Here is a 25,163-nt window from a genome sequence, read left to right on the forward strand (position 1 = left end):
ATCCTCTCAGTCTGTTGTTGGTGAATGGTGGCAGGCTCATGGCTACAAAGCTGGGACAGTCACTAAGGTCACCTGGCTCTCAGAGAAAAAAAGCAGCATGACCAGAAAGCTCACTGCTATGAGTCGGTTTGCTCACACTCAGACAATATTTAAAGACTGAGCTGAAGAAAAAGCACACAGAGCAAAGATAGGTGCATTGTGCCTTTATCAAGTTTTTTTGTCCTCAAGTATTTGGTCATAAACCAAAGTATTGGAGATTTATTTAACATTTAAATTTTGGTTGTTACAATGCATCCTGTGGGGAACATGAATATCTGTACCAAATTTCATGGCAATCCATCCAATAGTTCTCAAGAAATTTGTCGATATCTTAAATGTCAACCACATAATGGCGCTAGAAAAGTAAGGGAATGACCAACATCATTAGGATTCATCCTCTGGAGACAACGTTGTGCAAATCCATCCAACAGTTGTTGCAATATTTTACTAGATAAGTAAAAACTACTTTGACCTGGGGTGGTGCTAGAGGAAAAGTCAGGGGATCACCAAAGTTATTAGGAATTATCTTCTGGGCACCATGAACACTTAGCAAAGTTGTCAACAGTAACGTAACCTATGTCAATACGTAGTTCAATTTTTTACAACAGTTTGCTTTATTTAAGTTTATCAAAAACATCATATGTCTTACAATTACATTTCAGGACACAGTGTCCTTTCTCTCAGCAAGAATCTTTCAGTTTTCCTAAACTGTGAGTCTGTTCTGCTTTACAGATACCACACCTAGGGATGTAACGATTACCGGTGTAACGGTAAACCGCGGTAAAAATGTTGACGATAACAATTACCGTTTTCATTTAAAATATCATTATTATCACGGTGGATTACCACGGTTTGGAAACCCTGTGTTTAATCCTTCCCAGCTTCATCAGAATCTCCTGAAGTTGCGGCGCAGGCGCACTGCGTAGCCTGCAACGTGCGTTCAGAGAATTTCTGCCTTTCTTGAAGTTGGAATCATGGCGGAAGGAGGAGATGACAGCACTCAGGACATTAATCAGCCTTGTAAAAAAGGCCATAGTAACACTTGCTCTCTCTCCTGAGATGATTGACCGATCAGTGACGAGAGTCATTGCTTTGATCTCCTCAGAATGCAGCAGCTGTTAACAGACTTTTTTTCTTTATCATTCCTTTCCTGTTTTCGGACTTGTGTGTAGCCCAGAACGTAAGTTAAAACTATTCTGTAACTTGCTAAACTGTCATGGGTTTTACTGCCTCGTTATCTGTGTAAACATTTAAGCTACGTTTATTCATATTTCAATAAGTGTTCTGCTACGATGTGGATAAGTTTTGCCCGTTTTACGGACGTGACATTTATTTGGAGTGAGAGAGATATATTATCGCCTTGATAATATTACTGTTGCTGTGTTTCTTATTGCATAGCTGATAGATGTGCAGATTGTTTAATATTACTTGTGCAGCCACTTGTTGATATTCAGGTTGTGTTAGGGCAATTTACAAGCAATGTGCAATCAGCATCCCACTCCCCCCTGCTCCCTCAGACCCTCTTCCTCCATACACCTGCCTGTCCCCTCCGCCCGTCTCATCACCATGGGGAGCAGAGCATTCAGCCGCATTGCTCCCCGTCTCTGGAATTCATTCCCACCCCCCATTTCAAATTGCAACTCAAAACACATCTGTTTAAAACTGCCTATTCCACTTAATGTCAATTGCTCTGCCTCTTTCTGTTGTTGTATTCTTATTTTATTCTTCTTATATATCTTATGTATATTCTCTCTAAGTTTGTGTTACTGAGCAACATGTTACATTTATGTTAATTATTACAGATAAATGAATGCAATTCTTAGAATTGTTTCTTGTTATATGCTGGTGGCTATAACATTTAGTTTTGGTAAATAATGTTCATAGTAGCCTAAGTCATATGCTTATTAATGTGCATTATTATTTGCTTATATTTCAGAACCACATCCACCTTCACATGTACTGTCAAATACAACGTCATAGTTAACTTCATGTTGGAGTTATAAATAAATCTTCCTGGATCTCAAAGTCAGACATCTCTGGTTCAGGTTCTTACCGGACACCCTACGGCTGGCTGGCAGTTTTCAATAGTTTTTACAAGCCTACTGCCTATATTTTTGTAATATAATAAATACTGTTGCGCTTTTTGAAACCATTTCAGCTTGTGTAGGCCTATCAGTGCTTTCTGAACATATTGAACACACTTTTAAAAATACCGCGATAATACCAAAAACCGTGATCATTTTGGTCACTATAACCGTGAGGTTCAATTTTCATACCGTTACATCCCTAATCACACCTAGCTAATGAATAATTCCAGATATAAAACACATTTTGCAATGTGCATCTCACATCACAATGTCACTCACTATGACCACTACTACGGTCATTACTAACATAACATTATGCTAAAATATAACCAATAACGTCGCCGTCAGTGGGCTTATTTGCTAGGGACCTCAACTTAGGAAAAATTAGGATACCATACCTGAAACAGGTGCTTTAACGTTCACCGCTCATTTAACATAGGCCTACAGTTTAGCAACAAAATAATATGCTGAGGGAACATTACTACATTTTTTCATGCTGGTTTTAACGGTATGCACCCCCACTAACCTGGAATTTTTTAAAATAGTAACGTTATTATGGTGTATATGTGTCCTGCAGCGTGGATCTGTCCTTTCATTGTTCCAGTTGGACACAATCATATGGGGGAGAGCGCGGATGACTGTTTGCTTAAGTTCAGCAGACGGCTCTGTATATTCATGTAATTACGACTTTATGACTTTTCATTAACAGCTGAAGAAGCGGAGGTGCGCCGCTGCTAAATGTATATAGCGGAAACACTGGATAGGTCTGGTAATCTAGACTAACACCAACATTACAACTAGTTTCTATTTCATATGAGAAATACAATCCTTAGGCTATAACGACCTCCAGGAAATGATTGTTTTTTTCTAGTTATGGACTTGTTTTTAATGTTTCTAATTGTTTAGTTGTTGAGTGAGGGTTACAGTAGGATGAGCACCAGTAAATCTGAATAATTTATGTAGCGGAGGAAGATAAACATAAAATGAGAGAAAAAGGGAATGGCAGTAGTGTTTTTCTTTGCACCTAAAGGTACTTAGAGCAAATTAAAATTTCCCGGGACTGGAGACAAAAGCGCATGTAGGCGATGATGGTGAAAGGAATGAACGTTTGCACGCTGTAGTACAAAGAACAACAAGGCAAAAAGGAAATGTGAGATGGGATGGAATAGTAAAGAAACGATTGAAGAATTGCCTTTGACACCAACACAACATAGCAACTGTACACGTGTGTGTGAAGTACTCTAGTGCGTCACAAAACGATAGGTGCTATTAGACTTGTCAGGCAGAGCGTTTCCCTGGTAACAGTGACTTACCCTTCTCCCCCGACTTTGGTGATCTTGAGGCGAAAGTCCACAGAGTTGAGATTGGGGGGCTTCCACTTGAGGATGTCATCACACCTCCCAGCCTTGTATCTCTGGAAGCAAAACCCAAATCCCAAAAAATTAATAATGTGGTAGATTTGTTAGGTAAAAATACATATTAAAGCTGCTTTCATGGACCAAGGATGACACTGTGAGTAGTAGTCAACCCGGTGCAGACCTAATGGCTAGGCAATTTGTGAGTTTTTAAGCAACAGTCACAGTTAATGAGCTGACAACCCTTAAACAAATTAGACTCCATTATGATACACTGTTGGTATCTATCTAGAGCTGCGAGACGAGGAACTGAATAGATCTTAGGTTAATAATTAGTCTCTGGGTATCAACAACGTCATGAAATGCAAACAAAAAAAGAGCTTATTAAAGAATTTGTTTAAGTACTCTACATTTAAAATGAAAATATTTATAAGCAGAAAATTGCACAGTGGGAGCACAAAAATAGATGTGTAACTACATTACAGGCTGATAAATTATGATTAAACATGATTACATTTGTCACATAACAGTGTCAATGCGTAGCAACATATTACACATAACCACACATAACAACACGCTTTCCATAATAACTTATGCGTGGCTGACATTTAAGGAGGATATGAAACAAGCGCAGTGGAGCATGAGAAATGTAAAGGCATGATGCGTGGAGGTGGGAACAGATGACCAGACTCTGTCACTGTCAGGTTGCCCAGTAACAGAAGTCTATCCAAGGGAAATGTGTGGAAACCAGACAGGATTCCTCAGGAGAACCTGCGTTGTCACAGCACATGACCAAATAAAGGGTTCCTGGCTCTGCCCATGTATGATCCTATGGCAAGACTTTAAAGAAGAACTTTAAATCATTATGGGAAGAAAGAAACAAACCACTACTTGACGACAACGGATGCATGTATTTTCTGTTTCCTTCCGCTTTCTTTGTGTTGGAATTTTAAACTCCAGTGGATTTATGGGGACTATGGTTAATTGCTCCTCAGATCTCTGTATGGTAAACGGAGACAGCTAGCTACACTATCTGTCCAATCTGAGTTTTCTCTCGCACCACTATTTTGCAGCAGCTCTGTGCGGAGTTTAGCACCGCCCATGACGATTCTGATTGGTTTAAAGAAATGCCATTAAACCAAAGCACGTTTTTCCTCCCATCCACGAATGCTATGTGGAGTAGCCGGACCCTCCTTCAGCACCCTTTGGTAGAGGGTCTGGCAAAGCGAAACTACACTTCGTTGAACTGACTTCGTTGAACTGAATAGTTGCATAAACACTGATTAAAGGGAGCGTGAGACAAGAGTTATAACCCTGCCTCACTTTCACCTCTCTGCACCTGGCCAATTGTTGCGTGAAGTGGATGTTATCAACTGTTTTCGAAGCCGAAGCCCTTGGCAATTTCTGATGTTGGAAATGGGGTTTCAGATGCTGTTAGATTATCCAATAAGCACTTTGTTTAAAGCATAATGAGGACTTGCGGGTGTATTGGTGGGAACTGTTGATGGGTATGTAGCACATTCGGCTATTAAGTTGAAGAACAGAGTTCACAGCCTTTTTTACTGTCCTTTTCCTAACCAAGTGCTTTAGTTGTTTAGCATGAGCCATAAATAGCCATAACTATAACTATACTTTATTTGCCCAAGCCACTTTCTTAACCAACGCTAAGGCAGAGCAGATGGTCAAACTGAGACAGACAGCAGCCTGCTACAAAACACAACAGCCTCTAAACAACAACCCACATTAGCTTTCCTAATAAAATCTCCTTCTTATCCAACTTACAAACATGAACACACATCTTGTCCTGCACCTTAGCTGTTTACTGAGCGACCAAACATACATTCACTGGGGAAAAGTGGACTGCTAATGTCAGTTTACAGGCTAGATAACTAATAAAACATACCTCTAAATGTCACTTTGTTCGAGATATATGCTGGTGTGGTCCTTACTCTTTAACAACACGCTGTCTCCCCATTGACATGTAGGCTACAGTGCAAGTTTGTTGTCTTTTGTTCCCTGCAGTGTAACACTAACACTCAACCTGCCAGCTGCTGTCAATCACACACAGACATGCCCCTCCAGCCAGCTGAGACTAAAAGTATCATTTTCTGATATTTCCCCAAATACCTTTTTTCTTCTTTTTATTAAAAAACAACTATTGAAATACATTAAAAACATGATGACAATAAGGAATGACTAATTGTGATCTCATTTTGACTATAATGTACTACATGTGCATCATTATGAAAATGAAATCCTGTACTGATGGCAAAGTTAATGCAAAATTAGAATCAAGGGCAGGTTGACTTTGTTGATTTAGGTGTAAAGTGAAGGGAACACGAGTGTGGGGTGTTGTTCTGCTTTGTCTGCAGTGGAGCTCTCCGTGTGGGAGGCGGCCTTCGTGTGCCTTTGAAACCAGCACACTCCACAAAAGCTATTCACTGCAGTTAGCTAGAGAGCGGGAAAAGAGGGAGTCTTTTAAAGAACCTCAACAGAGTACATCTTTTCTTCTGAAAACGTGGTTGTAGAAAGGAACATTCTTCAATGCAGTTAGTTATGATCTGCTGCACAGGCATCAAAATAACCTCTTGAGAAATGACTTATTCCTCTTATGTAGCTCTAATGCGAAATTAAATATATACATACAAGCATCTAGTCATTAAGTCCTCCACAGTTTATAATCAAATTACTTTTTAACTGAGCTAAGTGAAAGACAGATACAAATCTCTAAAGAGTTAACGCCATAGGCAAAACGTTTGAATGGTTTATGTGTTTGCGCTGTGGTAAAACAACAACAGTACATGTAAACCTCTATTATGGAATGAATAGTCAGCCCCAGAAAATACACTGCCCTGAGGATCTGTTTAGGCTTGCTAAAATGTTTGTGCAACATTTTCAATCAAAGTAAAAATTTGCTCTATCCAAGCCGGCAGAGACAGAGCCATAGCAACAACATCATGAAAAGCCAATCAGACTACAGATTAAATAAATAGGCTACCTTCAAATTCATTCCTAAATGAAAGAGTGTTGCCAGTTGCACTTTTGCTTTTATTACTATTGTCAATAAGTGACTGCATATACAAAACAAGGGCTTTATTATTGGAGTGAAAAACAGACCTTCAGATCCAGTCTTGCATTCAAGAACACATATAATGATGTTCCATTGCATATCAATTGACTGCTGTTTCAAGCTAGAAATTCAGAGGCAGCGACAGTCAGACTGAGGGTAGGAAAAACTGAGGGAGATGCACAGTGTGAAAGCAAAACTGTATGGTTTCAGCAATTAAAAAAAGTAGAACATTAATGCCAAAACAAATGATTGTAATTACTGTATTATAAATAAATGACTTGAACCGTTATTGGGAAATATGCAAAAACATCTGTCTGGTAATGGATAACTCGAAAGTCACACCACAAATGCTTGCAAGGTCTAACAAAGCCCTAAAATGACCTAAAACTAAAACCGTGATTTCAAATTAGAGACCTTTTTAAACGTTGACCTTTGTAGACCCCCCTATCTACCATTTCTAACCTGCAACTCTCTCAGTGCCTTATATTTAATATTCATATTTTCTGTTCCCTGGACTCCATTTTCTTATCTCGTTTAAGAATTCTGAATACAACAAACTCTTTTAAAAATACAAGCATGACGGTATCACCAGCAGTAGGACTGTGCGGCTGACTTTGCAGTTTTCTATTTCTAGTTAAACTAAAACTTTTTTAGAGACAAAGATAAAAACTCAAGGTAGTCCACAAAACTGCCACCTAAGACTTTAGAACTTCCACTAGGAACTGCATTTTTTAAAATAGCCCAAATTGACAAGAAAACAGCAACACTAACGATGCTTGTCCAAGCATGAACTGTACAATAAAGCTTCTCAAGAAACCTGGAACTTATGAGTGAAAAAGCAGGTAACGGTTCATTAAAACAATAAATAAGTCCAGGGAGATAACAGCAACAAACAATGTGACAAGCTATAGAACGGCTCCAGAGCAGAGATTTGTTACCCTTTTAAAGTCCAGAAATAGGCAGGTTGTATTTGATCTAGTACAATCCACAGTACCACAGGAAGAAATAGGGCCCCTATCATTTTCACGTTGCCTCGGAGTATGTGGAGGAAAACACTGAACCAAAATACTATGTGGAGCCGCAGCTCTTTGTACGGCCCAGTATGTAGAAAATACATAGTCAGATGGTTAATTTCTTTTAAAAAAATAAAAAAAAATGAAAAAGGGAAATATCTCATTCAAGAAACCCTTTTTTGAAGTTTAAAATGTAATAGTTGCTTGCTGGTCTAAACTCAACCACAAACGTTTTCAAAGAAAAGCAAATTGGACGTACATAATACATATAATATTATAATAATAATAGTAATTAGGGCTGTCAAAATAAGTTAAGAAAAGTTAAAAAAAATTAACGCAGATTAATCCATTCCATATTGACGTTTGCATACAGACGAAAATCTGGTGCCACTGATATGTCTGCGCTTCTCTCTGATGCTCTGAAACAGACGTTACAGGAAACACAAACCCCGCTGCATGTGACGCTAGTTAACACTATACTCGACAGCAGCTAACGTTAGCCTACCGCTAGCTAGTAGCTGGATTAAACACGGTTACAATGCTGACAGCTAACGCTAAACGGTGTAAAGTGTGACTGTGTTTTACTGTAGAGGATTCAACACCGGTATGTAACGATCTGCAGCTGCCGTAAGAGAAACAACACAGCCGGTGCGTTCGTAGTAGAGGGCAGCCACAATAAACGACAGCTTAATAAATGTTTAAAGTGTAATTCTTTTGAAGAAAAAAGCATCTTGCTTGAGGGTATGCTTCAAGATAAGTCCTTTGATTAGTGTTTTTTTCAATAACAGCTTTTTGCTCCGAGGCAGACTTATTGTTTAAGCATGCTGCAGATAATAGACAAAAGGCTGGACAAGTCCAATAAATCTGTTCCCCAGAGAAAAGCTCCCTCTGTTACAGCTCAGACACACTGGCCCGTTTCTTGAGAATAACATTAACACTGTGTGTGCGTGTGCGTGCATGTGTGTTTTGGTGCGGTGCTTAGGTGTAAATGTGCAAAAATGGGTTGAAAAGGTTGAGGAAAATAGGGACGGGAAAAAGTTAAAGAGTAATTCTTGGTTTTCAGTTATGACATACTGATAAAAGTGAGGAATAGCAAAGCCCAGATGAAATGATTATACGGATTCAATCACGAAACACAAAATGCACAATAGCCAATAATGTGACCTCCTAAACTCACATATCTGTCTCGGATCATCTTTAACAATATAATTCAAAGGCTTCACTGATTGATGTGAATCACCTTCTGTACAGATTTTTGAGTTCAGCGGAAATTATTTTATATATGTTTTTTTAATTCTTCTTTATATTCTTTGTACAGAGATCATAATCTTGAGTGCTCTCCCATAAGCAATTATACCATCTGTGGCAATAGTTCTTTTACAAATTGAAAATCTTTCCGATGTTCCCTAAACAAAGAAAACATATTCCAAGGACACTGTGTGTTGGGTGAGATAACACACCCAGTGACTGTGGGCTGCAGCTGTTAACAACCTTTGTGCGAATATTAATGGACGTTCACAGCAGCAAGACTGCTGAGAATAGGCCTTTAATCAACGAGTAATGTGCTTGTAAACTTAAATCTTATCAAATATTTAGTTTGAGGCTAAAATTGACCAACGATTATTGTGCATTATAAAGCAAAACTCTAACACTATATTCTTTAATGATTTAGAGGGACTTTCACACCCCAGATCTGACAACAGTGCTCTCTTTGTCACAGAGTGTGGTGTTCTTTTCCCTCACAAACCAAAACTAACCTGCTGAAAATAATGTTACATAGCTCCTCCAAAGTGCTCCCCCCACCCATATGAAAAGCGAAAGGGATCACCAAAGTAATTACAATTCATACTGAGGGGAACATGAATGTCTCAACTAAATCTCATGGCAATCCAATAGTTGAGACATTTCAATCTGGACCAAAAACTAACAAGCCACACTGCTAGAACTATTTCATCAATGTAATGTTTTAAAACAACTTCTTGACAAAAAGGGTTTTAAAGTTAATGCCAAACACAGCCCTCAAAGTTGGCCAAACTTGAACCAGACGCTGGTACAACTTCTTCTACTGCTGTCCAGTGTGACTGAGTGCTCGGCTAACAGCGCTGTCAGTAGTAAGGTGGGAACGACGCTCCGTGGTGGGTAAACAACCCAACATGCTGCTTCCGCTGCACAGCATCCTTCACAAATAATGGCTTATTTACATAGACTGGCAAATCAAGGGGATCTCAAACAACAGCCACAGTGTCAATCAATAATCCAATAACACAAGCTAAATTCAACTGAAAAAGTGCCAAAAGGCAGCAATGCCCCTCATCCCCTTATCTACCTCTGGCCAATATCCTTAAGTCTTCCCCTGTAAATATTTAATAACCTCTTGGAAAATACTTTCAGTGCTGTTTACTATCATGCTGTACAGATTGTATTTGGTGTAGACCATCACATCCCACAATCTCCTTCAGCGTTAGGTTAGATTTCCTATTCCTATTATGACTGGGTGGATGCAGATGCAGAATGCTGCTTTCTATGTTCCACTGTTTTCCGTTATGACAGCATGTGGACAAAAATTAAACACGGCAACATGGACAGGATTTTTTCATATTTATTTTTAAAATGCAAACATACAGTTGGAAGAGGACTTGTTAAAGGATGACTTTGGTCTCTTTAAATTATTATATATATTTTTATATATAAAGAGTCTCATAAAAATGGTGAAGCTATGACATTAGGCTAGCACAAACTATTTAAAAGACAGTAGCAAACAGTAACTGCAGGCTGTCACCTTGCTATCACCAAACCTGTTATTACCATTTAAATGTGTCTCTGCTGCTTGTTTTAAGTGCATGCAGAGCCTGTCGTGATGACACTGTTGTTCTCATTAGTCAAGTGTGGATGAAACGCATGTGAATAAATCTAATCTACTTGAAGTAATTACTGTTTTATTACAAAAATCCTGTTTGTGCTGTTTAAAATGCTTAAGACTTTCAGACTCATAAAACCAAAACACTCATAAACAAGACGTTGTATTGTTTAATGTTGATGCTGTAATAAACAAAGTAAAGCTAGACAGTGTTGCATATTATCGTCTTTTGTAATGTCACATTAGATGGCAGACGATTTGCATCATCACATTTAGTCACAATGGACTTGCCAGTTTTTCCGACCAGGCCTATTTGTTTGAGCGACTTTGCAGATGGGAACCAGCTGCTGACCTTCAAGAGGGTGGAGACATTTTCTTCTGTCAAATTCATAAACTGCTATAAAAAATCTTAATGAACGGTGATTTGCTCACAGATGGACTAATCAGACTGAGCACAGACAGCTTTAATGGGACACATGGAAGAAATATGTCTACGGTGGTAATTTATAAATGAGCTGTATATCATACACGGACTTGCAGCTCCGTGGAAGGACTTCCATCCAATTCAAAGGCGAGAATTATACAAAAAAGGGGTGCGAAAAAACAACCTGTCAACAGAATGGATTTGTCTGAATGACGACCTGTCCATGAAATCAGTTTTCTATTTGACAGAACATTTGCACATCCTCCCAGCTTTCTATTCCTGCTTGTTGAACAGCAATCATTTCAAAAACACCTGCCAAAACAAATCACAAATCCTGGTTAACAGTATATTCCTAATCCATGACTGGGATGGGGATGATATTGTTGCAATTTCCTCAGCCGGTACGATAAATGCCACATCCTTAAGCCCAGGGTGCCACAGTGCTTTCAACACCTTTCTACGGGTTTGATCCATCAAATTCACTGAAGCTACAGGACAATAAATCAATGGCTGACTGCATCAACCCTAGTGCTCTAAATCTAAAACAAATCTATGGTGAGGATTGTGTATAATTTGGAAATGCAATACAATCTCCTAAAAATATTCTCTAAAGCATCTCTTGCTAATGTGCATTTAAAAAAATTACATAATTAGTAGCTCTTCCATTGAACTGCAGAATATTCCCCCTACAGTTTTATAAATTAGAAATCAACTGTGGAAAATAAGAGAACTAAATCTAATTAGCATTCCAAACTAATCTCTAAAAACAGGTATCTGCATATGAATGCAGAATCTGTGGGCAACAGGACACGATTTTGGTATCAAAAGTGTTCTGGTTTCCGTTTGTGGTCGAAGTAGTATTGACCAATCACGTTGAGCAGGCTTTGGTTGCATGCAGGTAAACAGTCCGCATGGAGAGCAAAAGAGGGAGAACGCAGTGGCCAAAATGTAATCTCAGGACCCATCGGCTATCGTCTGATGAGGATTTAGCTTTTTATTCATTTATCTGCATTCATATGTAGATATCGGTTTATAGAGAATAGCCGAAATGTCGTCTGGACCTAAAACACCTACAAGAAGTATTGACTCAAAGCATCGTGGATATAGACTACCAGCCACTCAATAGATTACCATTGTTTTTTTTTGGCTGGTGAGTGAAGCAAATCTACCAGCCCCTTACATATTTTATCAGCATTTGGTTAGTAGATGGTGCAAATTTCGTCTAAATCGTCGTCAGGCCAATAGCTCATGGGTTCCGAGATGGTAAACCAACTAAATTCAATTTTAACAAAATACAGAAAAACAGAAAGATTATATTGTACAAGAAACAACACCGCGTGGCAGGAATTACAATCTCCTGTAACATTTATGTTGCCATATTGATCAAGACATTGATGCATCAATTAACTAGCCTCAGGGAGACATCTGCTACTTGGAGATGCAGATCAGCTCAGCTCATGTTGTGGTGGAGAGAAAGTGCAGCGGTGTAAAGTTGCCTCCTCCAAATTTAATTTCCAGCCCTCCTGAGAACTGTTGCTACGTGATAGCTATTGCCACAGATATACACTGTATTATAATTACTTCACAAATCACAGAGAAGAGCAAAAACTGAAAATGCTCAACAACAATTACAATTACAAATTAATTTTGATCAAGGCCAGTGACAAGTCTCGTACCACTGATTTCATTAAAACACAATTATTATTTTTTTTTATGTCCATCACCACCAGGTAACATGATATGTCCCCGTTTGGTTGATGTCCTCTATAATCGCCATTTGAGCCCCATACATTTTCATCTCACTGTATCAATCCAAGGCATGGTAGAACATGGAGAAAAATCATATCTAGATACCTACCTCTCCAATTCCTGCACTAATGTTATGAGTAATAGGATATTTCAAATATTAAACAGTGGAATATGGGCCCTTGAGTCCATCGAAGGGGAAGGAAAGAGGAATAGTATTACAGCCACAGATCAAACTGATTTTCTGCGGTTTTAACAACCAAGTAAATTGGTTGGTATTCTTACTAACGCCGTTTCCGTCCTAACACAAACTGCCATACGTCTGTATTACTGATCAGCCTCTTACAGAGAGCCCTGTGTTTATGTGGATTCATGTAGGAGTGTGGTTTCCTTTACAATAACAGAGGGCAAGACTGATATAGAAAGTGACAAACGGCAGGTGGTAGTGACAAGCTGTCTGATTCTTATGTAGGAGCTCAGTGGAAGAAAAAGCTTTTTCTGACAACCTGTGGCAAAGAGGCTACAGCTTTGAAAAATGACAGATTGTCATACATAAATCAAGGCTTACCCCGCATGGCTGGAAGATAAGCCCGTCGACTTCATGGCTGACCTGGGACGTGAAGCTGCCTTCCAGTAGCTGAAAAATAGAAAATAAGGAGGGGACAGTTTCAGCCAAGAAATATTGATAAATGACAAGATGGATAGCTTTAGCTTTAGCTGGGAACACATGAAATGACATTGATTTATAAAGTCAACTACAGCTACGTATCGAGTCTGCCAACAATACCGGACCCTCTAAAAGTAAGCAAAGTTTTAACATAACTGGAAGGCAGATACAAAGTCTAGGACCTTGTTTTCCTCCATCTAACCCTGAAACTAAGCACTAATCTCTTTGATTGACAATGCATGACTGCAAGATCAATATATGTAACTTGACAGCCCAAGGAGGAACAGAATAGCAACAAATCGTTAAGTTCCTGAAGACTGAAAAGAGTCGTTTTCATGTCCTTCATTAACACCAACCACCAATGGTGTAGTAGAGAAAAGGAACCTACAGCACCATATTAAAAGAGGAATGCCCAGGAGACGTGGCAGAGCTACTGCATGACAAAAGCATCATGGAGCACATCAACAGCCATGGCAACTACAGCAAGGAGAATTAGAGGCACTAAAATAAGGCTGAATATACAATCTGCATAAGGAAACAGACGAACAGATCCCTCAATATAAGAGTTTCTTTCCTTTTTGACTTTTCTTTTAAATAACCACTTTCTTTCCCCGTCTACTATCAAACTTCTTCCCCCGAAACTAAAAAGGTGTTTTATTTTCCAGCAACTGCATGAAAAATACAATTACACTAAAACTTTTTTTCCCTCCAGTTATCTTTGAGTAAGGCATTTTGTTAAACAGCACCTCCCTCATTTTTTTCACCTCAGAACCAGATAAATTAGATGTTTGTTTGAAGTAAAATATAGGAACAAAATATTGTTCCTATATGATCAACTGAAACGTTTAAACTCACCCTCCACTAAGACCACTGAACAAACGTAGGAAAAAGACCACAGTGCCATAAAGACTGTCCATGGCATATGGCCTTATAACAGCAAAGACAATTTTACTAAAACATTTGAAATGCCATAACCACCTTCAGTACAACATTGGCTAAATAATTTATCATGCACGCAACACCTTAAGAGAATCAGGTTTTCAGAATTTTAGGAAAATGTCACCCCCCTTCATTCTTCAGTTGATTTATTGACGTTTATCTGCTAATGACAATGTGTTCAGATTTGACTGATTTAAGATTTAAAAGAGTGACACTTTTGTAACTGAAATGCAAGACATTCAAATCAATTTAAAAAGTGAACACGAGATATGAGATGAAACTGCACAGTAAATTAAACCATGTCACTTTCACAAAAATAAAACGTTAAAGGTAACAACGGTAATAACGTAAAAAGTTGTACGTTATGTTGTGCTCTTTGTGATGGATGACCGTTCTGAACAGAGTTTATTTCAATACTACACTGGTATGAAGGGAAACCTGCTGCTGCTTGGAAGGTAGGAAATAATCCAACACGTATCATTTGCCTTGGAAAATGTTCGGCTATACTGTAATACCAAAAGCTAAATCTAATATATGATTGCATAAGTACACAGAGCAGAATCTCAATGCTTTTTAAAGAGTAGATATGAACAGAGACCGCAGAATCACTGCTGATCATCAATTCCCAGTGCAAGTATTGCAAAATATTGATTCTATTGAATTACTTTGTATGAAAACTTGTCAAGTGATCTTTGCTATTCTGTATGTGCATACATATGGTTAATATATTTAGGCAGGCAGGAAATAGCCTTGGCCAATAAAACAGAAAGCATATGCAATAGTGCACTGCAGCACATATCAGGTATCCTATCCAGGCCATCAAGATGAACTAAAGCAGAGAGCAATGCATTTTGCCATGCAGGGAGGTATTGAAAGGTGGAACAACAACATTGTGCTTTGAGTGCCCTTATATAACCTATTGTAAGTCGTCTCCTGTCTGAATGAAAGGCGACAGTAAAATGAAATGATTACATTTTAATTAACAATGCATGCATCTCTGTCCAGCTCCGATTTCAAATCAGCAGGCATGGTCAATTTAAGTGCCTGTTGACTAGGAGATAGCAACGTGTTCATGGAGACTGTCAACAATCATCAGAGCCAAGACACATTCACTACGCAGGAGATAACAGATCGTCATCTGTCCTGGTGATGTTTTGGGACAAACCAAATTATAACCTTCAATCACAAATACAAGAAAGCGTGTTACTATAACATAACTACATTTGCACTTCATTCAAGACTGGTTAACCATTTCATACACAGCAGCACTGCAGGCTCTCCTGTAAAAAACGCCTTTGACACATTCTTCCCAGCATTAGACCAAACGGGTCTGTCTTAGCTGCTCGGTGGATAACCATCTATGACGACACATTTAGTCTTTCTCAAAAAATCTCTTTGAAGTGAGCAGATACAACTGTATAATACATCAGATAATATTTGCTGCAAAGTAGGACATGCATTTGGTTAGTAGATGGTGCTAATTTTGAACCTTGCCCCAGAGGCTAAATCGTCGTCAGGCCAATAGCTGATGGGTTCCGAGTAGGGCTTGTTTTTTTTGCCACAGAGTGGCAGGAATTATAAGCTCCTGCAACATTTATGTTGCCATATTGATCAAGACATTGATGCATCAATCATCTGCTACTTGGAGATGCAGATTTAGTCTTTCTCAAAAAATCTTTGAAGTGAGCAGATACAACTGTATAATACATCAGATAATATTTGCTGCAAAGTACAACATGTATCTATATTTTCAGATGTACACTACCGGTCAAAGGTTTGGGGTCACTTAGGACATTTCCATTCCACTCCATTATAGACAGAATACCAACTGAGATCAGTTGCATTGTTTTTTTAACCAGGGCAGCAGTTTTCAGATTACATTATGTGCTTACATAATTGCAAAAGGGTTCTCCAATGTTTTCTCAGTTAGCCTTTTCAAATGATATCAGATTAGTAAACAGAATGTGCTTTTGGAACATTGGATGAATGGTTGCTGATAATGGGCAATGTAGATATTGCATTAAAGATCAGCCACCCACTCAGATCAGCTGGTATTCTGTCTATAATGGAGTGGAATGAAAATTTCTAAATGACCTCAAACTTTTGAACGGTAGAGTATGAAGATGCAATATACTAGTATGAAGACACAAATGACTGAATTATTACGTGAAATCTACAGAGCTAATGTTGTAAGTGGTGTCCCGTCCTGGCTAGCTTCTGCAATACAATAAACTCAATGCGATCTCTCATTGATTATTTCTTCGGGAGAAAAAAAATGAAAGGTGTTTTTAAGGTTTACTTTCCTTTGTTGAAGTGCCATGTTAAAGAGTTTTCTCGTAAACAAACGAAAAGTTACGTTTACATGCAGTGCTTCTTACCGAAACCCAAAAGAAATTTTTTTTTTTTTAAATTGTGCATTGTTAACATCCATGTTTGCTAGCTTGGAGTCTTCTCTCCTGCCTTTATTGGCACAATGCTACGTGTCTTTGCTTGTTGCCGCCACAAACTGTCAATCAGTGTCACCATGCTTACCCTGCATGCACGATACAAACAAATGGGAACCCACACGAAAAAACAAACATTCATGTCCTGATTTATTGATTTATTCACAAAGGGTTTTTCCATTACACTCAAATTTCCAGCGTTTCTACTCAGATGTTTTTATGCGTAAATTGAAGATGCACATTAAAACAGGTGGATGCAAACACACCTAAATGTGGTTGGGAATGGTTCCCTTATTTATCAAACAGAAGACAGACGTTCTGGTCTCACTTCGGCTCTCTTTAGCAAATAGAACCTGTAGTTGGTTTGGTGAAACTGCAAACCGTGGCTCTCTAGCTGCAGAGCACTCTGATTTTAATAGAGAAAAATATCCTGTGTCGGTTATATTTATACCGCAGGATGATTTCACCTTTTCACAAAATACTTTGATACAAAACATCACTGCTTCTCAAAAGATATGTTTCAGAGATGGATGAAGTGAAGTCATCAGCCCTCAGAGGAGCGCTGTGTACATTTAACTACAAACACATAAAACCGTTCAGTCTCTGCTCTATCTGCAAAGAAAGCAGAGCAACATCAGTGCTCTGCAGAATGATGAATGAGTCACAGCAGATCACACAAAGCTTGACAACCATGCTGACATGGAGAAGGCAGATAGCCAGACCAAAAAGAACGGGTGCCTTTATGAGGGAACGGCATGTAGGCGGTAAGATCTGGGAGTTCCATTTCAGTTCTCATGCCATCTTAGCACACCCACCCACCACCTTCGTCGAGCACAGTGAACCCTGGATGGAGAGATGAGCAGAAAGAAGACTTCCACTCACACATCCTCCTACAGTAAGGAAGTTCCTTGGAGCGATAATGCAGAAAGGGAGCAGCAACCCTGCTTTCATGGTAAACCTTTTAGAAAGGAAACACAAAGTTGTGCCTGGTACAGTAGGGTTGTGTGGGCGGAGGCAAACAGCAAAGCCCCATTAAGAGATCAAGCTTTCAATGTAGACTCCAGGGCAGAGACAGGGCAACGCAAGAGCTCGGAGGAGGGACAAATTAACTGCTAACATGCGAAACAATGTCTTTCTTCTCAAGATGTCAGGGTGATGGAAGTCAGACCATTTTCCTCTCCAGTGTTTCATGTTTGGGCTCATTTCACAAAAGGCCACAATAGTGAAGGATATGTGGCTTGGTGTTAGCCGGATAGCATTGAAATGAAAGTATGCCATACATGTTCACCGTTTTATGTAGTCTGTCATCTACATAGCAAGGTTTATTTTTATTAGCCAATCAAACAGAAAAATCACTTGCCACGAATTGTAGGTGACCCTTAATCGTACTTCGATAAAAAATAAATGCAAGTAAAAGAAACATTTAAGAAAACCACACGCACAACCCAAGGACTCAAACTACATTCACAGTGGTTGCGTAGTGCCCCTTTCAAATAATTACAAACACAAGAAGCAACTTCAATTAAAATGGAACCATAAGCATCAACCTCTTGTTGCCCCAGTGACAATGTGAAAACAAAGTGGTAACAGCGACCACACTGTTTTTTGTCAGATCTAGGGATGCAACTAATGATCAATTTCTTTATTAAGTTGATTCAAACGTCTTGCTTGTCCAACCAACACTCCAAAACCTAAATATACTAATTTCACAGTGATTAAAAACATAGAAAAGCTGCCAACTTTCACATCTGAGGAGCTGAAAGTAGGCAATATTTTTTTTTGCTTATGAAACATTTTGCTTATCCAATTTTTATCTAAACAACAGAATAGGTTGATTGCCAATGACTCCCAAAATGACATTTATGAGCGTTCTATTTAGCGCCTGTGATACGGCCGCACGGTGGCCGTTTTAAACATGTAACCGCAGTGGCAGTTTTAATCAAGTGGCTGTTGTATTTAAAATAGACTTGCGTTGCCAGACCATCCACACGCTGCGGAACGGAGGAGGGTCTGGCTACTCCACATAGCATTCTGGGATGGGTGAAAAACATGCTCTGGTTTATTGGCATTTCTTTAAACCAATCACAATCATCTTGGGCGGCGCCATGCTCCGCACGGAGCCGCTGCAAAATAGTCGTGCAAGAAAACTCAGATTGAACAGATAGTGTAGCTAGCTGTCTCAATTTATCATGCAGAGATTTGAGGAGAAGTCAACCATAGTCCTCATAAATCCACCGGAGTTTAAAATTCCAACACAAAGAAAGCGAAAGGAAACTGAAAATACACGCATCCGGCGGAATTTCCAGCGGCACCCAAGCAATCCCGCAAGTCAAGTATATAGATTTTATTTTACAGTGGCAATTAACATAGTTAACACATAGTTAACGTCAGGGGTTGGCAATAAAGCATCGCAGGTGGGCAAATTACACTTCTGACTTTGAATGATTTCCTGGTGTCTTTGAATAAAGAGTAAAGGCCTGTACGTTTCTTAAAGCAATAAGCAATATGAGTCAACACGTATGTATCATGTATTTAAAATATGTCTACACCTTATGGTTTATTAATATGCATTTGCAAGAAAGACAACGGAGCATGGTCTCATAAACAAAGCAATGCCGTGGCTCACTTTCTGTACGATATTGTCAGCTTTTCATCAGCACACCTGAAATGATATGACGCACTTTCCATTTCTGAAGCCTTTGTGCTTTCCTGCGGTCTGCTCATCCTCGTAGCTCTCAGGAGGTTTAGGTGCGGGGGCTGAATCAAAGGCGGAGAGGATGGATTGATATTCCAGTCAGACCACAGGGATGTTGCTGGAGGCTCCTTTCAAGCCTAATGTGAACGGTCCTGTGAAGCCAGTACGCAGTTCCCTATTAAACGAAAAGTCCACATCAGAGTGTATGGGCAGGCCTGCTAAACCACTGGCTGGCCTGAAGTCAAACAAGGTTACCGTCTGGAGAAGTTTAACGTCCTCTGACATCTTATCTTTTGATGGATATTGGACAGTTCATAAAAAGAACGATTACATTTTACACATTCATTTGTGGTGACAGGGAAAAGATGAACAGAGACATTAACATTTTAAAGATTAAACCATACCGGTAGAAGGTATAAGATTAGAAATATCGGGGCACAGCATGAAATTGAATTGTGGTATAAAAAAGAACCTGCAGCGAACAGGACAAGTGTCATGATGGGTGACTAGCACCTAACACTACCTACCATGAAATTAGAAAAAGTTAGCAACAAGTTATTGCAAGACGATAAAGACTTCAGGGAGCAAGAAATCATCGCACTGAAATTCATAATCTGAGCTGAGGCTAAGGGACACTGTGGGAGCTTACAATTTTGTCAATTTTTAATTATGCCATTTAAATTTTTCAAATTATTAATCTATTATCAAAACAGCTGGAGATTAATATTCTGATTCAATTAATCAATTAATTGTCAAATCATTTTTAACTTAATGGAAAAAGATATTTTTAAGGATAATAGAGACCACGGCGCACCCGGCGCAGAGCAAAGCCCGACGCAAGTGTCTTTGCTAGTTTAAGACTGACGCAGTTGTCAATTTCCCGTCCAGCGCCCATGTCGTTTAAACAGCAAATGCACCTGCACCCATGAGTGTGCTGGTCATACAGGGAGGTGTGTTCAGGTGCATTCTGGGCGTATTGCTATCTTGAGGCAGCGGAGAGTGATTGCATCATTGACCAACAAAAACCTGGTCTAAAGTCAATAGCGCAGCATTTCATTGTTATTTTAACAGCACATTAGTAAAATGCGCCTAGGCTCGTGCACAGCGTGCCCACTATGCTTGTTACACACACACAGGGACGACGACAGCAGTACACAAACATGCAAAATATTAAAAATAAAAATATTACAATGTGAAATAGTATTACGATATGATCTGCTCACGCTCTTTCACTTCACACACGAGCAGATCAGTTTCTTCTCCTGAAAATCTCTCCTTCCTGCTTAACAAATCCGCCATCATAATAGTAATGCGCCAGGGTACAAACATGCCTGGCTTTTAAAGGGAATGGGAGATAACACTGATTGGTTTATTGCATGTTACACACAAAACACACCTATGATTAATTAGGACACTAAGTACAACCCTTATGAACCATGCGGCTGGCGCACGGACCCTTTTTTCGGCCATTAAACTAGCAAAAGTGGATTCGTACACGCACCTGCACCAGGCGCTTCACGCCGTGCGCTTAGAACGTTAAAATAGGGTTCAATGACTGCACGCTGTAGTATTTAATTCATATACTTTTGTTAAGCGTTTTTAAAATCGAATAGTTACGCTCAGGTCACAGCCACATGCAAGGCCATTAGGACAGTTGAGGATGCAAATGTTGGTAGGACAGAATAGTGAAATGGACAATAATATAAGTAATGCTAAACAAATAAACCAAACCGGATTAAATTATCATGTTGCAGAGATGGGACTGACGATAGTTAGCCACCTCACCGCCCTGTCTCCAGGAGAGAAAAGATAAACAGACAACCACAAACACACAGAGGTGACGAGCCAAGCCCACATACTCAGACACATTCAGTCACATTCATGCAGACAGAGAGTCCGTGTGAAGAGGTAACAAGTAGGAGGGATGGAGCCCTTCTTTGAGCTCCAACAGCATGCTGCTGTATGTATGCTGTCTACAACACAGTAGGAGAAGAGACTGTCTCTGCCCTGAGCTGGAAAGTGCTACTGTAAGACAGAGAAGAATGTTTGACTGAAGATGTACCAAAAATGTGCTTCCCTAGTTACAGAAGGGAGATGGAGCCAACCAATCAAGAGATATTATATATATATATATATATAGATAGATATATATATATATATATACACACATACATACACTTATTGAGCTAAAACTGTCAAATGTGAAACTGTAACAGCTGTATATTAGTTGAAACTTAAATGTAATCAATTCATTGATCAACAGTCAATCAACAGTTGCCAATTAAACACAAATTAACAAATCGCTCTTACAGAAGTGATTAAAAAAGGACATTTTTAGTTGCCGTTGCACTTTCAGAGTGGATGCTAGTTAGCCTAGCTTGCCAAGTTCCACTTTTGAGTGGAATACAAACTTAACAGCATGACGTGTCCTCCCAAATGCTACATTCAGTCAAGGGACAGACAGCTTAAACGGTTAAGCCAATGCTTCAGAGTTCATAGAAGAAGGGTGAAAAACATTCATAGAATACACAGTGTGATGTTTTCCAGTCCATCGGGCACCACAGAAGTCTCCTGGTAATGTGAGCCAACCGCTGGCATGTGAAATAGTCACTAAGCTTTAAGCTTAGATGTGTCCAAAAACAGTTTTGTCCTTTGTAAAACTAAGTTTTTGTAAGACTTAAGCTGTCAGATAAACATTGTAGTAAAAACTACAATATTTTTCTTTGAATTGTGGAGTAAAAGTATAAAGTAGCAGAAAATGGAAATACTCAACTAAAGTACCTCAATTTTGTACTTAAGTACAGTACTTCGGAGTGACGGGACGCAAAACGAATTTACGCAGCCGGTGTGAACACAATATAAGGGCACGTGTCACAGTGTTTGTGTTATTACTCCCTCTGCCAGAGGGGGGAGACAAAAGTTCCGCACTGCAGGTTTGAAATAAGCACAGCACAAAAATGATTAAAAATGTTATATTTTGAAAAAGGAAGCATTCCAGAAAAGAATGATGTGAATTTGTATTATGAGGGCTGGAGGGAAAGGATGTCTTGACATCTCCATGGGTCATACAGAAAAGTTAGAGACTAAAAGGCAGAGAGCAGACTAAATAAGTGGACAAACGCAGAATAAAAACAAAAGTCCAAAGACCATCTGAAGAAAAACACCTGTTGACCTGATCCAGAGGTGGCGTGTTCCTTTCACTGAGTACATCAGCTCTGAGCCTGGAAGGCACGAAAGCAGGCAAGCAGAACAAATAAAATGAGCCGCTACACTCGATACAGCCACATTTTCACCCACTCTCTCTACAGTTAATCCGACCTTTACTGTATAGAAGTGCCGTGCATCATCAGATGTAATGTAATGTCTTGGAGGCTTTGAAGAAAACTAAAAAATTCAAAGCAAACTGAGGTACACAAACATGAGTCATTGAGTCCATGTTGTGTGTAGCCCTTATACAACAGTCAACATGTTTCCCTCTGCGAGTGGGTGCAGCTTGTTCTTCAACATAACGGTGGAGGATGGGTGCATTACCAAGGCCAGAGGTGCAGGCAGATGAATGCTTTATTTGGAGTGCATTTCATAAACTGAGTAGGACACAGTTGTGAGACATAAACAATCAATCTTCCCCCATTGAAGCATTCCCACATTTTCGCTATACATTAGAACAAATAAAATATAGTAGGTTTACAGGTCAATAAGAAGTTTGGTCTTTTTCTAGCAAAAGGCATTTTGTGAAGTGACAGAAAAACAAACCTTAAATTTGTATTTGAGCTGGAAGAGCTAAGACATGGAATCATCGACAAACTAACTTGGATATCAAGCTCAGATTCAGCACAATACCAAAGCTTGATTTTGTTAAAGCACAAACACAAAGGAGACAAAGACGATGGAGACCCAGGGTCTTGCTTTTCCATCTTCTGCAGACTCGAGAGCTAACAGAGGGGTGAGGTCAGTGACCAACAGGGAAACCTGCAGACTGACAGCACACAGCTAATGAGACATGGTGTTAAGAAAGAGCTACTTTTTTTTATCTGGCCTTGCCACTATAAAAAGCAAGACTCTGAGACATGAGTGCAACAACAAGAGACAAACCATGAGAGGACATTTACATTGAATTAAGGTCTGGTAATGACGACTGAGCCCACTGAAGGAGAAAGTGAGTCAGGAATAGAGAAATCGTCTTGTCATTGCAATTATGTGGTTGGCTGCAGTAACTCAATACACTGTCTGGGATGAACACTTAGGCCTTCTACACAAACAATTGTTTTCCTTTGATGAGAGTATTGATGGAGAAACTGTGCGAAGCATGAGCTGCAGTGCACGCTCTGAGATTTGGTAATTCTCTGCACTAATTCTACAACCCTGTCATACGTAGCCCTCAGGGCCACACCCCAACCAGATGTGACGATCAGCACACTTCAATTATATCAACGATAAGCCTGAGACCTTAATGGAGATGATGTCTCTTAATAAGATTCAGCCTAACCACAAGCTTGGCATGGAATCGAGTATGACCCTATCAGAGAACACACAATCAGAAAATAGAAATCAGAAAATGCCTAGATAGTCTGGAAATTAGCAAAGAACCTACAGGTAGGTCTCAATTAGATTAGATAAATGATTAACTGCTAGAGGAGAAACTACTTTGGTCGCCCATGTCAGACAGGTCACAGCAGGCTACATATATCAGACATACTGCCACAACAACACTAGTAACACTCACACACAAAATAACAGATATTTCCAGAGGACATTGGTGTTACTCAGCCACTAAATAAAAAATAAACTATTTTTAATACAATCAATTAATAAATGAAAGCAACACCTAGAGGACCAATACAAAAGGTGATAAATATAAAATGAAACCTTTAAAATGAACAAAAGGTAAATACAATACATACAACAGAAGACCTTAAAAAAGGGTTGTATCACAGGTTTCACAACAAAAGACTTGCTGAATTGTTCTGTGATGCATCTTGACATCTTTAACCAGTCAATAAAAACCCATTTGAGACTTTAAAAAAAAAAAACACCAAACGGGGTATATCAAGTCCATAAGAAGCAGTCAAGATAGAGGTTTTTTGACTACTTGGGGTCCCACTTTTAAAGCGAATATTCTTTCAATCACACTGCAGCACCAAAGTAGGTCCCAGCACAAGATAAACAGCCCAGCAAACAAAATAGGCACCCATTGATAATGCACATCAGCAATCTATTTAACTTCACTATGAACATTCTAAAGAAAGTCAATATTTTTGTAGTCAGTACATACTCTAACCTTAATCTCACCTGCTGTGATTAGGTTTTAGGCTCCAACAAAAACACTGCAATCTAAGATTATCTTACAAAAGTATCTAAATAACTGGTTTTCAGGTATCTATCCAAATTCAATCTTAGCTTAAAAAGGCATTTCAACATGATATCTACTCTCAGGTAAGAAACTCATTCTGTCACCGGAAGACTGTCTCCAATCTGGACTGGGAGGCGGCGGGTGATGGCCTGGGGTCAATTGGAGATACCAGTTTTATTAAGGGGAAACTTGATTCATTTTAGGATTAATTTCTTTAGCGATGTGATAAATGAGCAAGAGATATTATATATTCTGAAAAGAGGAAAGACAAATTAACATCATCTAATTTCCTTTTGTAATTTCAATATTATCAATTCTGACTTAATTAAATCGGACTCGCATTTAATTACTGTATGTCCTGCAAATGTTAGGCCTATTCAAGCAGGGTACACCTCGCCAAAGGTTTCATTTTAGAGAACTGAAAAACTACTCCACTTTAAAATGTACCCTGCTTTAAAAAAAATGATGAATTTAGAA

At 39.1% G+C, this 25,163-nt stretch overlaps 1 protein-coding gene across 2 annotated transcripts in view; it reads right to left on the reverse strand.

Annotated features, from left to right (window-relative positions):
- rngtt (RNA guanylyltransferase and 5'-phosphatase) overlaps window positions 1-25,163 on the reverse strand; it is a 90,473-nt gene that overhangs the window by 18,224 nt on the left and 47,086 nt on the right. For both annotated transcript variants that reach the window (XM_078274573.1, XM_078274572.1), the window contains exons 12-13: window positions 13,160-13,228; window positions 3,440-3,540 (exon numbers count right to left, since the gene is read on the reverse strand). In XM_078274573.1, coding sequence (XP_078130699.1) covers window positions 3,440-3,540; window positions 13,160-13,228 — 170 coding nt within the window. The remainder of the gene's footprint in view (window positions 1-3,439; window positions 3,541-13,159; window positions 13,229-25,163) is intronic.

This window comes from Sander vitreus, chromosome 18, assembly GCF_031162955.1.
Source record: "Sander vitreus isolate 19-12246 chromosome 18, sanVit1, whole genome shotgun sequence".
Taxonomy (NCBI): domain Eukaryota; kingdom Metazoa; phylum Chordata; class Actinopteri; order Perciformes; family Percidae; genus Sander; species Sander vitreus.